This window comes from Camelus bactrianus, chromosome 1 (assembly GCF_048773025.1).
Source record: "Camelus bactrianus isolate YW-2024 breed Bactrian camel chromosome 1, ASM4877302v1, whole genome shotgun sequence".
Classification (NCBI taxonomy): Eukaryota; Metazoa; Chordata; class Mammalia; order Artiodactyla; family Camelidae; genus Camelus; species Camelus bactrianus.
The window spans coordinates 3,843,933-3,859,034 of record NC_133539.1 but is presented as its reverse complement, the minus strand read 5'-3'; the positions used below and the strand labels follow the sequence as shown (position 1 = coordinate 3,859,034).

At 52.0% G+C, this 15,102-nt stretch overlaps 1 protein-coding gene across 1 annotated transcript in view; it reads left to right on the top strand.

Moving 5' to 3' along the window:
• Positions 1-14,993, top strand: part of MX2 (MX dynamin like GTPase 2) — a 35,253-nt gene extending 20,260 nt beyond the window's left edge. Inside the window, exons 7-14 of the mRNA XM_074351778.1 lie at positions 1,177-1,375; positions 4,648-4,726; positions 6,800-6,922; positions 7,229-7,370; positions 8,154-8,312; positions 8,722-8,798; positions 10,559-10,813; positions 12,345-14,993. Coding sequence (XP_074207879.1) covers positions 1,177-1,375; positions 4,648-4,726; positions 6,800-6,922; positions 7,229-7,370; positions 8,154-8,312; positions 8,722-8,798; positions 10,559-10,813; positions 12,345-12,575 — 1,265 coding nt within the window. The 3' untranslated portion in view covers positions 12,576-14,993. The remainder of the gene's footprint in view (positions 1-1,176; positions 1,376-4,647; positions 4,727-6,799; positions 6,923-7,228; positions 7,371-8,153; positions 8,313-8,721; positions 8,799-10,558; positions 10,814-12,344) is intronic.
• The last annotated feature ends 109 nt before the right edge of the window (positions 14,994-15,102 follow it).

Below are 15,102 nucleotides of genomic sequence, written 5' to 3'. Positions count from 1 at the left end.
GTGCTCCTTTCTTAATTAAATATGTTTGTGTACGGCATCTAGGAATGGATTAATTTTGTTTTTCTAATTGAAGTGTCTAGGAATGTTTGGCAGTTAGCGGCCTTCCCTGTAGCTGGGGCCCGAAATGAGGCTCGTGAGCAAATGCTGCAGATGGGGACGTATTCGCGTGCGTCCTCTTTTTCAACCAGGCTCACTGCGAGAAGGCGCTCTCCCCGGCTGCAGCGAGTCCTAGCAGAGCGTCCCAAGTTCTGTTCTCTTGTACTTGTCCTGCGAATAAAGGCCAGTGGCCTAGGCTTCTACGAGTGACCGCTGCTTCCAGGGACGGGCCTTCTTGGCTGCTTTCTCCCTCCCAGGGGAAGGTCCTCTCTGGCCACGGAAGGTGCGAGAGTAGATTCAGAGACATCTCGACTCTGTCAGTGACATGAAGGCCTGTGCTTGCACAAACCTCTTAGCGACTGTGAAGATCCGCTCTTAAATGACACCTTTTGGTGACAGGAAGGTCAAAAGAGAGAGAGAAATTCAATCCTTTAGGTGCCGGGAAAGTTTCAGGAAATGGTGGACGAGAAGTCCAGACTTCACAGCAAATTAAAAACAATGACAGTGACAGTAGAAGATGACCTTCAGGTTTCTAACAGGAAACAAAGAGGAAATGCAGCGGGAATTTGACACTCAAAGAACACAATCACGCAGAATGCACGGCTTTCCATCCAGTGTGAGTGGGGAGCAGTGAGGGCGGGAGAGCGAGACAGGAAAGCAGGTGGGAGACTCTCAGAGGAGGAACCACAAGGAGGGGGTGGAGGGGGTGGAGCGAGTATGCAACCTGAGACGCCAGACCCTCCTGACAGCAGGGATGACGGGTCCCTGGAAACGTGGTGGTGGAGCCGATCCGGTCCGATCTGATGCTGCTGCCTTAGTGTCGGCACCCAGCAGGCACCCAAGAAACATTTGTTAAACAAATGACCCAAGGCAGGTAAGGAGTCCAGTGAGTGGATAAGCAAATGCAGGTGCAAGGAAGAGGGGTGACGGTGGGATCAATGAATGGGCAGCCAGGCACTGGGCGGTCAAGGCTGCGGACTTGGTTGGTCTTGCCCAATAAAAGGCCCCATAGCCTAGTGGAACTCAAATATGTCTGAGGGGACAACTGACCTTCCAGTGCTTTCCTCCATCATCTCACAGGGATCCTGACCAAACCAGACCTAGTGGACAAGGGCACCGAGAAATGCGTCCTGAACGTGATGCAGAACCTCACGTACTGCCTCAAGAAGGGCTACATGATAGTGAAGTGCCGGGGCCAGCAGGACATCCTGGACAAAATGAGCTTGGCAGAGGCCACCAGGAGAGAGACGCTGTTCTTCCAAATGCATCCGTACTTCAGGTGAGGTTCTTTAGGACAACCTCAGGGCTGGACTCCCTGGAAGCCAGTTCCGCCTGCCAGGATTGGCCGATACGATGACCAAATTACATGTAAAATTATACCACCTGGCATAACATATCCTTGTCTTAATTTTGGTGTTAATTTTGTTGGCTTATTTAAACCAGTCATTTTCCTCTTGGTCTCTAATGATGGTGCTGATGAAAACCTTGTAACATGGCATTTCATGGGGCATATACACTGTGGTTTCCCCAAAGGTTTTCACTTGTTGCTCATTTGAGTCCCACAAATTCTTAAGAGGTACATATAGCAGGTGAGGTTCTTCCCATTTTTACAGATGAGGGCGATGAGGTTGAACAAATAGTGAATGAAAAGAGGCCTAGAAACAGATCTTCTAACTTTTGGAAACTAGTGAACCTGGTCAAAGGCGTTAAAGATGTAAGACGTTAAATCAACCGGCACACCTACTTGCTTTACGGAACTCTCCAGCTCTTTAGAGCCTGCAGGCTAACTGGTTCTTATCGAAAATTATCTTGTAGTGCCTCTGTAGTTGGCAAGACAGTGGGAATTTTCCAATTGAATTGGGCAATTTTTCCTTATAATTCATTCAGGAACTTGCTGTTCTTGAACTATGAGGGAGTGGGGTAAGAAGATACAGACCACGCCTGCTTTAAGGAGAGACACAGTGGGAAGAGGATGGATTTGGGCAGACCAGGCTTGCTGCTTGCTCTGTGCCCTTGGGAGATGGCTGGCCCTCTCTGAGCTTCTGCTTTCTCATCTGCTCAGTGAGTCCTGCTGGTGCTCCACAGGGTTGAGTTTAGGATTAAATATGTGACCCACACACAGGTTCCAGCGCCCAAGGAGCCAACACTCCCAAACCAGCACCCGGATCCTCCCTTCTGTCTGTCCCCACCCTGAATCCAAGACACAGACTGTTTTCGGTAGCACTGGGGGTCGCAGGCAGAGAAAGCCCCGCTCGCCGAGCAAGAAGAAGGCTCTGTAACAACCACGCCCACGGTTCTCAACCCTGAGCCAGCAGGAGGATCCAGCTGGCTGTGCCCCGGCCCAGAGTTTCTGAGGTCTGGGTGTCAGGCCGCAGAATCTGTGTTCCTAACACGTTCCCAGGTGTTGCTGGTCCAGGGACCAGACTTTGAAAACAACCGGATTTTGGGCAAATTAAGTCTTGGATGAAAAAGTGTGTTGAAGTGCTTTGTCGCTGGACATCTGACTTTAGTCATCGTGCGTCCGCGTACTGGGACTCTGGCCCTGCACGACAGCTCTCAGAGCAGCCCTGGGACGATGAGCCCACGGGTCCTTCCTGAATCTGTGCTGACAGCAAACACTCAGCGGCCGGACTGCCTGGTGTGTGGCCCCGGGCAAGCGCCTTCCCCTTTGTCTTTGCCTTTCTCTCTGTAAACCTGGTTGTTCCATGATTAAATATCTGTAAAGCCCTTAGAACGGTGTAGGCACTCAGAAGCCCCACGTAAACACTTTCAAAACTCATTTCATGACGGCGAGAGCGTTTGGCACAAGTCGACGTTCCCGAGAAATGTGAAAGTGCACAGTGCAGGACTGTTCGCCACAGGCAGTGTTGTTCCCCGGGCCCCTAGAAGTGACTTACCTTGCAGAATTGAAACTTTATCCCCTTTGCTCAGCAAGCCCTCGTTTCCTCCTCCCCCCACACGTGGCGACAGCCATTCCACTCCCCGATGGCACAAGTCTGATGGCTTTAGATGGCTCCTGCAAAGGGGGCCAGGCGTTCTTTGTCCTTCTACGGTGGCTCAATGCACTTCGCATGAAGTCCTCAAGGGTCATTCACAGTGTCACGTGTGGCAAAGTTTCCTTCTTTCTAAAGGTGGAACCATATTCTATTGCAGGCATATCCACATTTTCTTTATCCACGTGTCTGTCCCCACCGCGGACACTGTGAGCAGTGCAGCAGGGAACACAGGGGTGTCAATATTGCTTTGAGATCTTGATTCCAATTCTCTTGAATAAATCCCCAGAAGGGAGATGACTGGATCGTATGGGAGCCCCATTTTAAATTTTTGAATTTTCATACTGCTTTTCGTAGTGGCTGCACCATTTTGCATTCCCATCAACAGTGTACAAGGGTCCCAGCTTCTCCGCATCCTGGCCAGCGCCTGTGTTCTGGTGTTTGGATAATATCATCCTCAGAGATGGGAAGTGATGTTTCGTTGTGGTTTTGATTTGCATTTCCCCGACGATCAGCGACGTTAGCACATTTTCATGGACTGAGTGGCCACCGGTGTGTCTTCTCTGAGGAAATCTCTATTCAAGTCATTAGCCCGTTTCTCAATTGTGTTATTTGGGGTTTTTGATATTGATTTGTAGGAGTTCCTTGTATATTTCTGAAATACACTCTTGATCAGATGTGTGGTTTGCAGATGTTTTCTCCCGTTTGGTTCGCTGCCTTTTCCTCTGTTAATTGTCTCTTTGCAGTGCTGGGGCTCCGTGGTTTCATGTAGTCCTGCCTGCCTGTTTTGCTTTTGTTTCCTGTGCTTTTGCTGTCCCAGCTGTGAAACCACTTCCAGGATCGATGTGATGAAGATGTTCCCCCTGGTCTAGGTGTCTGACTGGCTCAGGTCTTGCATTGGAGCCGCTGAGCAGTTTTCAGCTGGCGTTTGTGTCTGGTGTGAGATGAGGATCCAGGCCCACTCTTTGCGTGTGGAAATCCAGTTTCGCCAACAACAGCTGTTGAAGAGGTCGTCCTCCCCCCTCTGCAGGTTCTTGGTGCTTTTACCAACGCCAGTTGACGGCGTCCGCGCGGGCGTGTTTCCGGGCTTGCTCTGCGCCCCGAGGCCCCTCTGCCCGTCTCTGCCGAGGGACCGCGCTGCTTTCGCGGCGGCAGCTTCGCCACGTCTGTTACACGTCAGGGGCTGGGGTGCCTGCTGCTTGTTCTTCTTTATGAAGATGGATTCGGCCATTTGGGGACAAGTAATGGTTAGGAGAAATGAAATACTATTTTGGGCAAGTCGTTTAACCTCTATGAAGTTACATGTGTTTTGCTTTTCCTGAAAAGATGACTCATGAGTTTGCTGGGATGATAAGAGGAGATAACTGAGTGCAAGCTTCCCAGCCCCGTGCTGGCCGAGGTGCGGGCTTCCACGGAGTTGTCACTGTCCTTCTCGTGGGCCGCCTGGCCTTTCTGATGACGCGTGTTACCCGAGATGCGAGCTGCCCTGGCCACCTGCAAGGCCCAGTACTGGAGAGCGAGCCCTTCCTGAGCTGACGTGTGCCCTCTCCTGTTTCAGAGGTCTCCTGGAGGAAGGAAAGGCCACCGTGCCTCGTCTGGCAGAAAGGCTCACCGCCGAGCTCACCGTGCACATCAGGGTGAGTCAGAGGGTCGGGCTGCAGGCTACAAAAGTAACAGCCCGTCCAAGTCACTTTCGTGGTCATCAGTTGGCCAAGACACCCATCAAACTGCCCAAATCAGCAAGCAAGCAAGTATGTCTGAAACGCAAGTCATTCAAGTCACAGGCTCACAAGACAGCGTCTGTAACGGGGAAGCAACGCCTGCATGATGTTGGAAGAAGGAGTGAATCCGTCCGTTCGGGGGCACTGAGGGAAGAAGGAGGAATCCGGTACCCGGGGCCGTCAGGGCCGTCCAGCACCGGGGAGAGCGGCGGAGAGGGGAACGGACGCCGCGGCAGCTTGCCAGTAGCTTCTTAATGCGTCACGGCACAAAAATCATCTTCCCAGCTTCAAGCTCGTAGGAGAGAAATGTTCAGTGCTCACCGGTTCTCAAGCACAGACGACCCCAGGCAAAGCTCTCCTGGCGTCGCTGACGACCCGGCGACCGCGGACCGCGGCCCGGTGTCCTGGGAGCAGCAGAACCCGTGTCGTGCTGCCCGGACCTGTGTGCCCGAGGTCGAACAACGCGGGAAGAGTGAACATTAACCCTTAGGGCAGAGACGATCCCGGGGGCTGGATTCCAGTCTGTGCTGAGCCGGCTGTCACACAAAGGCAATGGATTCTTTTGAACCAGAAAACACAGATTCAAAGGATATTTGCTTGGAAGTGGCCAGTGGATCTCAAACTGTGTGTGCACAGAAGTTACCCAGAGTGTTTCTTTCAGCTCAGATTCCCAGGGCCCGGGTCCGAGTTTCCGAGTCACCAGGCGTTGGGTGGGACCCACGAGCCTCCCCTCTCACGTTCCAGGTGACCTGGGGAACACACTTGGAGGAACACTGATTCCAGCGAAATCCCCTTCATCTGAAGCACAGGGTTCTGAAAAATGCATGCCTGCCTCAGAGGTATATCCCTTGTCTAGTGGAGATAAACACATCTTTTTTTAGTAGATATTGCATTTTGATAATAGTTCCAAACCTTATTTAAATATTTCACATTAACATTTAAACATTTAAACACTTCACGTTAAACATTAAAATTTAAATATTTAACATTTAAATATTTCATTGAAATTCAAATTTAAGTTTTTTACCATTTTAAAGTCGTTAAACATTCTGTATCAAGATCAGTTATGATCATTTGAAGTATCAGGAAAACAATGAATACATTTCTGCCTATGGCTGCGAGCTGCCAGAGAGAGAGAGAAACACACACACCTTATCGACCTCTTGGGAGGCTAATCCACAAACTGCCTGTAAATCCCCATGAGCTCATCCTGCCCGGTGTCCTCACCAGCATCATGCACTCAGGTGCCTTTACCTGCCGTGTTCCCGGGCACGGGCCGAGGATCGGGTGATCAGGGTGCCAAATGGAACTCTGCCCCTGACTAGCTCAGTGATGTATCGAGCAGTCTGCCTCTCTGAGCCACAGGCTCCTCTCTTGTGAAAAAGAAGCAATAAAGACACGTGCTTTGTATTGCCTGTGGGGCTTACCTGGGATGTGAGGTCTCGGACCGATGCTTGGCCCAAAGACCCCCCTCCCGGGTGTCCGCTCCATCCTTCCCAGTCCCCGACTTTGTCATCTTCATCAGTTACACTGACTGGTTGGGACGGTGCCCAGCCTGACACCAACACGAGGACACATCCTTCCACCAAAGCACCATTTTTCAGTTTACAACACTCAAACTACCAACAGAACATTTCATTAAATAAGTCTCCCGTTATTTTCAAGTGTATTTGTTCTCTCGATGCAAAGCTCCGAGCCAAACAAAACAAAACAAGAAGTGGCCCCTCCTTCCCTGACTCCGCCCCACCCAGATCACACAGCAAAACCTCACAGAACAGCAGATCTTTCCAACTGCAGTGCATAGCATTGCCTTCAAAGCCCAACTTGGGCTCCTTAACAGGTGTCCAACTAAACAAGCTTCCCACAGGATAATAGGAATTCCGGATCCCCTGGGATACTTTCAGATGGGATTCCACCCATATACCTGAGAAATCTGTCATCTGATTTCATCAAGCTGCAGAGTTTCAGTGTTTCTCTTCCTTTGTTCAGAAATCCCTCCCACTGTTGGAAAATCAAATAAAGGAGAGCCAGCAGAGGGCGATAGAGGAGCTGCGCCAGTGTGGAGCCAACATCCCCAGCCACGACGCTGATAAAATGTTCTTTCTGATTGAGGTGAGGATGCCAGGGACTGCGTCTGACACTGGGCACAGAAAGTGGCTTCTGCGTCACCAGGTCTCTCTAGGTGGCCGTATCCTTCCTGGTGGCCCCGCACGTCTCTAGGTGGCCCTCCACGTGAGCGTCCCCACAGGTGACATGTGGGAGCTCCGCCCTGCCCCCTGTGTGTCTCAACAGGGGATGAGGTGGCTGGGGGGTCCCCTGACCTCCTTGCAGACCCCAGCCCCCACCACACGCTGCTGTCCCGGTTCCTGCTCTTAATATGACTACAGGACTGATGGATGATTTTATCTCATTTTTCAGAAAATTAAGGCGTTTAATCAGGACATTGAAAAGTTAATAGAAGGAGAAGAAGTTGTAAAGGAGAAAGAGACCCGCTTATATAATAAAATCAGAGAGGAGTTTAAAAACTGGGTCCTCACACTTGCAGCCAACACCCAAAAAGGTAAGTCCTGGGGCAGTGTTCCCCTAAGAGCAGGGTCATATTCCCCGAGACCAGAAGCCACTCCCAGCGCAGAAACAGTGTGCAAAGAGCTTCACCTGCCCAGGCGGGGGGCCCCCTGGTGTCCGAGAGTGCTTCCCTCTGTCCTCGCCAGCTCAGCAGGAGTCCCCCCACCACCTACCTGCTGTGTCCTTCTTGCCTCCCTGCTTTTCAAGGCTGGACGGTATCACTTGCCCCGTCTCTCCCCTTCTCTTCAGCCGTAACGCAGGACCAAAGAGGGTGATTGTTTGCCTGACAAAGTTCCAGCTCCATTCTGCTGCAGCCCAGGTGCCAGGAGGATATGTGCCCGTGTGTGCGTGTGCGTGTGCGTGTGCGTGTGCGCCTGTGTGTGTGTATCTTTGTTTTAACACTTAATAAAAACAGCCCTCTCCATCCATGGTAGGATTCCTCCGGCTGTGTCTGGATGTATTCTTGGGAGAGCTGCAAGTGCACAAGAATTTCTGAGGCTCTGTTTTCACTTAATCAGATTTTTTCCCTTCCAATTATAACCATTCAACTTCTCTCTCAGGATGACGACCCTCAGTTGAAACACATTTGAACAGATAAAGATTTTTGTGTCTTAAATGTCACTATTTCTCAAATTGGCATCATCAGAGCAATACATTTTTTGATTATGAAAAAAACCTCTGTTTAGAAACATTGGGGTAAGTTTCACAGATGGGTCCCATCTCTAAAATGTCTCCGAAATTATTAGAATTTACCATGGTGGTTTGTTCTGTCTTGTAGTTAAAAACGTCATCCATGAAGAAGTCTCAAGATATGAGAAGCAGTATCGAGGCAAAGAGCTCCTGGGCTTCGTCAACTACAGGACGTTTGAGACCATCGTGAAGCAGTACCTGGAACGCCTGGTGGACCCGGCGGTCGTCATGCTCCAGAAAGTCGTTGGTGAGGCGCTCTCCTGCCTGCTGTACCTCCCGTGGGTGCCAGGGCCTTGGAGGGGGGCCGGGAACGGAATGATCGGACACAGGCTGCGGATTCTAGCAGCCTCGGGGGGAGGATGAGCACGTGTGAGCTTTATCTGCATCATAGCTGGGCCTCTGTGCTGCTGTGCGGGGAGCAGTCCCGTGCTAACCCTGAAGAGGACACACCCACCAAAAGGCCAGGGAACCGAGGGACCTGCTCAGGGTGGCGGTGACAGTGGGCTTGAGAGCCGTCCCCCCTTCCCCCTTGGTCTGCGGATCTGGGGAGCTCAGCCTCAGGACGGGGACAAGGCGTCATGGTCCATCCACCCTGTGTCTTCAGCCCGCTTCTTCCTGGCTGCAGTTCACTGACGTTTCGCTCTTTCTTTGCTCAGAGACTGTCTGGCACACTTTCACCGACACAGCCAGAAAACACTTCAGCGAGTTTTCCAACCTCAGTCAAACTGCCCAGGTAAGTGCCTGCCGTTTCCTTGCTGGTCACCTGTACTTCGGGCTGACCCACCGGGTCTAACAGGGGAAGGAAGCTAGACATGTACTGTCCGTTGGAGACAGGAGGCCAGGGTGACGACTGCAGGGTCGCGGGGCTGGCGACTCCAGGAGCGGCGGCCCTTTGGCTCCTGCTCCGGAGAGGCCCCCTCCCTGGGGGAGGAGACCAAGCACGCGGCCTGGAGCTCTCTTTCCCGCGAGCCCCCCAGCCCGGCGGGGTGCGGGCTGGCCGGTGACACCCGAGCCTGTCACTGAGCCGAGGGACTGGCTGGGGCTTGGAGTCTCCTCCCAGCACCAAGGACAGCGTGTCTGCGAGGCCGACCCCGAAGCCTCCTAGGCTTGAGTTAAAGACCTCGCCAGGGCTGTGTTCTTCTTCAGTCAGCAGCCGGCAGTTCTCCCCGAGCCCCTGTCTCAGCAGAGGGAAGCGAGGGCTGCTCTGGCTCCCGTTTGGGTTGGGGATAAAACCCTCTTCTGCCCAAGCCTAGGCTGACGGGTCCGAGTCTCATCCCACATCAGATGAGCCAGGAAAACCGGTTCTGTCATTTTCTAGCGCAAAACAATTTCTGCTTTCACCTCTTTGGCCAGTTGGTGAAAACTGAACTTCATTTCCGACCTCTCTCTCTGCCTTTCCCAGAGGCTGTGCCTAAGTCCCGGGGCACCTCCTCAGGGGGTGGGTGACAGGCCTGGTCCTTCACCACCACCCTCCAGGCTGGCAGCTTTCAAGATGCACGCAGTCCCCTGAGGGCCTGGGTGGCTGGTGCCCTGGGAGCCTCATGCTCCTGCCTGCGGGGTCGGTCCTGCTGAGCTCTGGCCCAGCCCTGCCAGGGCCTGGGGCTCCCTGCAGCAGCACGGGCTGCTCCGGGGACGAGGAGACAGCTGCCGCCCAAGGGCCTCCGTCCCCTCTGCCGTCCTTGGAAGACTGGGCACAGCTCCGGGGCCACACTGCCCCCCACCGTGACCGGGCTCCCACCCAGACACGCTCCCTGCCATCTGCTCTCTGCCCCAGAGCCGCATCGGGGCCCAGGGTCTCGTGTCCTCCGTGTCACTCCTTGTGGGAAGTGACACACGGCCCACTCCTGCTCTCAGACTTCAGTCCTGGGAGCGGGGCTGCCACATACATGCTTTTGGCCACGCACTCTCCAGAACAGAAGGGCAGCCTGCCTTCGTGAAGCTCACAGGCTCCCTCTTCTCTCCAACCACTCTCTCCACCCTCAGCGTACGAACGTCCTGTGGAAACTCGAAAACCCAGAAGTGACTCCCTGCACTGTGCGTCCCCGCCCTTCCCGGGGCCTCTGCCTGTGCGGGGTCGCGGGAGTCGCAGGGCTTCGGGGAAACACGGGTGTCGAGCTGCTGCCCCACCGCGTTCGTTAGCACAGGAGTCGTTCTGAAAGCTTGGACTGAAGCCAGCCAGAGACCCCAGAGTGTGGATGCACAGATGCAGACCGAAGCACAGCTGAGGGAGCAGAAAGGCGGGGGTGTGGGAGGAGACGGAGGTCGGGGCGGAGGGAAAACCCAGGCAGCACGGAGGGCGGGCCTGGCTGGAGCCGCGGCGGAGCCACCGCGCAGGCCCGGGCAGGACAGCAGCGCAGGCCAAGCCGGGGCCTCCTGAAAGCCGCCACTGACGGCCTCAGGCGTAACAGCGTTCAGTGTGACGGTACTTTCTCAGTCATTTTCACAGCAGGGGGACAAAGAGAAGTAATGTGTTTCTCTTTCTTACCCACCCAGAACAAGATCGAAGACATAAAATCACAACAAGCAGAAAGAGCAGAAAGGTTCATCCGACTTCAGTTCAAGATGGAGCACCTGGTTTATTGCCAAGACCAGATTTACAGCGTGGTTCTGAGCAAAGTCCGAGAAGAGATTTTTAACTCAGTGGGAAAGCCTTCACAGAATCTCCAGTTGAAATCAGGCTCTTTAAATGACCCGTCTTCGGTTTCCTCCATCACTGAGATCGGGGTCCACCTGAATGCGTATTTCCTGGTGAGTGTGCAGGTGCACGGGTCAGCACTGTGGCCCCTCCGAGCCGAGACTGGCTACCCTGGTTGACAGCTGCTCACCTGAGCAAGGAGGGGAGGGGCACCGCCGTGTGTCAGGCCCCTTCTGCTGTGACCCGTTTCTCATACGTCGCCCCCTTGTAGTTGACAGTCACCCTGTGGAGCCTGTGTTCATTACTTTGCCCCAAATCAGGTTCTCAATGTGGCAGAGCATGTCCTCAAAATTAATTCCAGCTCCAGAGTTCCATATGTTTCATGCTATGCATAAATTACAAAACTGCTATCAGAATGCGGCAAAACACAGCAAGCACTAACTTTACTGGTCACAATTTTGCTTCCTTAATGTTCAGAAGGCCCTCAGCTCTTGAAGTGCCTCGAATTCACTAGCTCCACATCAGGAATGGAAAAGCCTTTCCCTAGGTGCTGCGACCCTCTCAGCTGCATGGTTCCCGACCCTCCGCCCACAGGCTAAAGTCTTAGGGTGCATGGAGAGGACGGTAGCTGTTAAACTGCAAGGAAGCCCAACTCCTGCAGTCCTTTCTTGATCAGAACAGAAAGTAGAGTCACCCAGTTGTGGGGTCCAGCTGCCAGGCCTTCTGGAGACGCTGAGGAAGAGAGGGAAGGAGGCAGCACTGGAGCAGTGCCACCAAACTCAGGTCCAGCTGCTCGCTGCGCAGAAGTCACTGTTCAAAGGCAAGTGTTGGTAGGAAGGAAAGGTGCCTTATCAGAAGGCCGGCAGTCTGGGGAGAAGGTAGACCCAGGTCCCCCAAAACCAAGTCTGAAGATTCTGCTCAGCCATGACAGGTTTTAAAGGGAGAAAAGGGAAGTGACCTCAGTACATCCCTGAGGTGGGAGGTTAGGCTCTGCGTCATTGCCCACTGCGTGCGGGCTGGTGCCTCCTTGTGCTCCTTCTTCAGCATCACCTCGTCCACGTGGTCTGCCTGCAGGATTGCAAACGGGGCTGTTGGGATAGAGAGCTGGCCATTCTTTAACTACTTAATTCTTCATTCCGACTTCTTTTAATCTAGGGAAAGATTCAACTCATTGCGTACATTCCATTGAGCGTAAGTCAGGAGTCAGGCCAAATGTTACCTAGTGATCTCATTTGTATAAGGTTTGACAGGAACAGAAATGGGCAAACAGGAAAGGAGCAAAAGAGCTGCTTACAGGAGATCCCGACTCACTCCCAGAGGCCCGCGGGGTCCCGGGGCCGGGAGGTCTCCTCGGGGAGGTGAAGTGGGGGAGGGGGAGGAGCCCCTGGGAAGGCTGGGCTGTCCAGAAGGTGGTATGGGTGTGCCGGCCTACAGGTGGGTTCTTATTGCCAGAGGGCATGCCTGGGTAGTGAAAAGTGGGCAACTCAAGCAGATCCTTCCCTTGGTTTGGTGCTGACCCTGGAGTGGAGGTGGGCCTGACACCAGGACCTCCCAAGGCGACCATCCATGCGTCCGAGGACTCCTCTCTGCAACCACAGGCCTTGGGCTGAGACCCCTCCTGCTGACCCTTCTTCCCCCTTCCAGGAAACCAGCAAACGTCTTTCCAACCAGATCCCACTCATCATTCAGTACTTTATGCTCCAAGAGAACGGCGACCACGTGCAGAAAGCCATGATGCAGACGCTACAGGAGAAACAGCAGTATTCCTGGCTGCTTCAGGAACAGAGCGACACCTCTGCCAAGAGGAGAGTCCTTAAGGAGAAAATTCACCGGCTTGATCAGGCTCGGCGAGCCCTCTATCAGTTCTCACTCTGAAAAGAACAGGCTCCCGAAAGAACGGCAGCACTTCTGGGTTTTGCTTCTGTGTGTCACGGAAGGGAGGCGGCACGGGAAGTGGCTTCTCCTTCGGGGTCGGAGTTTTCTGTTACTGTCCGGGTCCATCTTCACGGTCCTTCTCTCAGCACCAGAGTTTCTACCTGAAGTGCATCCATGCTCAGAGCTGTCTCCTCTGCCAGGAGGTCCTCCCCATCCTCCGTGAAGAGGGAGCTCTGCAGCCCTTGTGTCCTGTAGCCTCCAGTTACAGAGTTCTTAAACACCGCTGCCGTTCTTTGTTAATTTGTCACCCCTCCCCATTCGACTGTGTGACCCCAGAGGAGGGGTAAGGTCAGCCTCTTGTTCTTTTGTATTTCCAGACTCTCACATGGTACGTAGCACATAGTAGCCCCTTATTAACTGTCTCATCAAATAAGCGAATTGTGGAGACTCCCCAAGGCTACAGCTTAAATCCAGGCTTTGGTTGTTTGGGATGGTGTCCCTTAGCTGGTCCCTTGCAGATGAATTCGGTCATGACACCTGCTTCTCATCATTTGCTGTGATGGCGTTTCCCTGTCCCCCAGGAGAAAAGAGGTCCAGTGATACCTTTTTTCATTTGTATTATTTTGTAGTGTGTGATTTCCCATTTCTGTGTTGATTCTTAAAAAATTTTAATAAGGAGATAATTTTTTAAGAACACAGAGCTTCTTACCAGTGGTCATCGCTAGACTGGAGGGTCACGGCTAGTTTATTTTCTTCTTCACACTGAGGTACAATGCCCTCATGCTAAAAACGAGAATGTAAGAAGGTGATGTGAAACCATTTCTACAAACCACATGTCCCAAAGCAGGTGTTCAAAAATGCCAGTAATTCTTCACTCCAACAAAGACATCTTCTTTTTTTCTTTACCTCCTTGTCCACAGAGCAGCCCTCACTTCTAAAGCTCTTCCAGCCAGTTCCTACATTTAGGTCTTTGATAAGATTTTGAGTCTGTTTTTGTGCGTGGTGTTAGATAAGGGTCCAACGTCACTCTGTTGCATGTGGATGCCCAGTTTCCCAGCTCCCTTTGTTGAGGAGGCTGTTTATCCATATTGATCTTGGCACCTTGTCAAAAATCATTAAACCATATGTGCCAGGATTTGCTTCTGGGCTGTCTCAGCTCTGTTCCATTGGTCTATAAGACTATCTTATGCCACACTGTTTTCGTAATTGTAGATTTGTAGTAAGTTTTGAAATCAGAGAGTGTTGGTCCTCCAGCTTTTTTCTTCTTCTTTTTTTCTTTCATGAGTGTTTTGGCTATTCATTGTCCCTTGAAATTCGATAGGAATTTTTGGATGGGTTTTTCCTTCTGCAAAAAAAATGTCTTTGGGATTTTGATAGAAATTATACTGAATACATAGATCGTTTTTGGTAGTAGTAGTTTATACCACTTACAGCCGGTATATCCAAGAACAGAATGCTGCCTACATTTCTCCATCCTGAATTCCCCCCAGATGCACTGTGGGTGGGGGACTACAGTGTTTAATGGCTTGATCCTTGTAGAGTGGGAGTGGTTGGCAAGATTTTTTTCTTTATGGTCCTAAATTTAAAGTAGAGACAAAAAATGAGGGCCTCTGTCAGTAATCACCCAAGTAGAACTGCGCTTCCTGGAGATAAAGGAGTTAATGTTTAACAAATTCTTAAGTGTGTCTTGCAGAGCAACATCTCAGGAGCAGCTCTTTCCAACCCTTCAGCCTGTAACCAGCTATCACCATTTAAGCTCCCTTTAGTTACATTTCTTTCTTTATTTCTTTTTCTCTTTAATCACATACATTCCCAGCTTCATGTAGCCCAGTTGTTTTACAGGAAATTGGAATTAGACCTGGTCCAGTGCCAGCCAGCTAAGCTGGTTGGGACCACTGACCCCAAAACTGGGCCTGGACAGGTGTTTGATGAAGGGCCTTTGACATCTGATGGCAGGAAAATGGTACCCTCCCATCATGTTCAGCGCCTGTGAGACAGGAGGGAAGGGGGCAGGAACAAGCATTAAGAAATGACAGAGCAATTAGCATCAAGATGTCAGAAGATTCACCTCCCAGTAGAACTTGAGGCACAGGGTGTCTGGAGATTTGACTTCCAGCAGACCTTGAGCTTCATTATTGGCTGACTGGTTTCCCTTAGTAGCTCAATGACACACCCAAAGGCGCCATAGCAGTTCTGAGGCTGACCAAAAAAAGTCCAAAAGTGGGTAGTGGCCTAGCTCCTGGGAATCCCAAGCCTTTCCTCAAAGTCCTTGGAATAAAAAGTCCTCCCCCTTGTTAGCACACGAAGCCAATAAGCACTAACAACCCCTCACCTCGCGGTCTTTCTCTTGCCTGTAGAGAAGGCTTGCATTCTGTCCATGGAGTGAGCATCTCTCTGAATAAATCTACCTTCACTCCATTACGGCTTGGTCTTGAATTCTGTCCTGCAGGAAGCCAAGGACCCTCACCTGATGAGGTGCTTCCCAGGGATGCACCTGGGACCTGGGACCTGGCCATCTTCGTGCGCC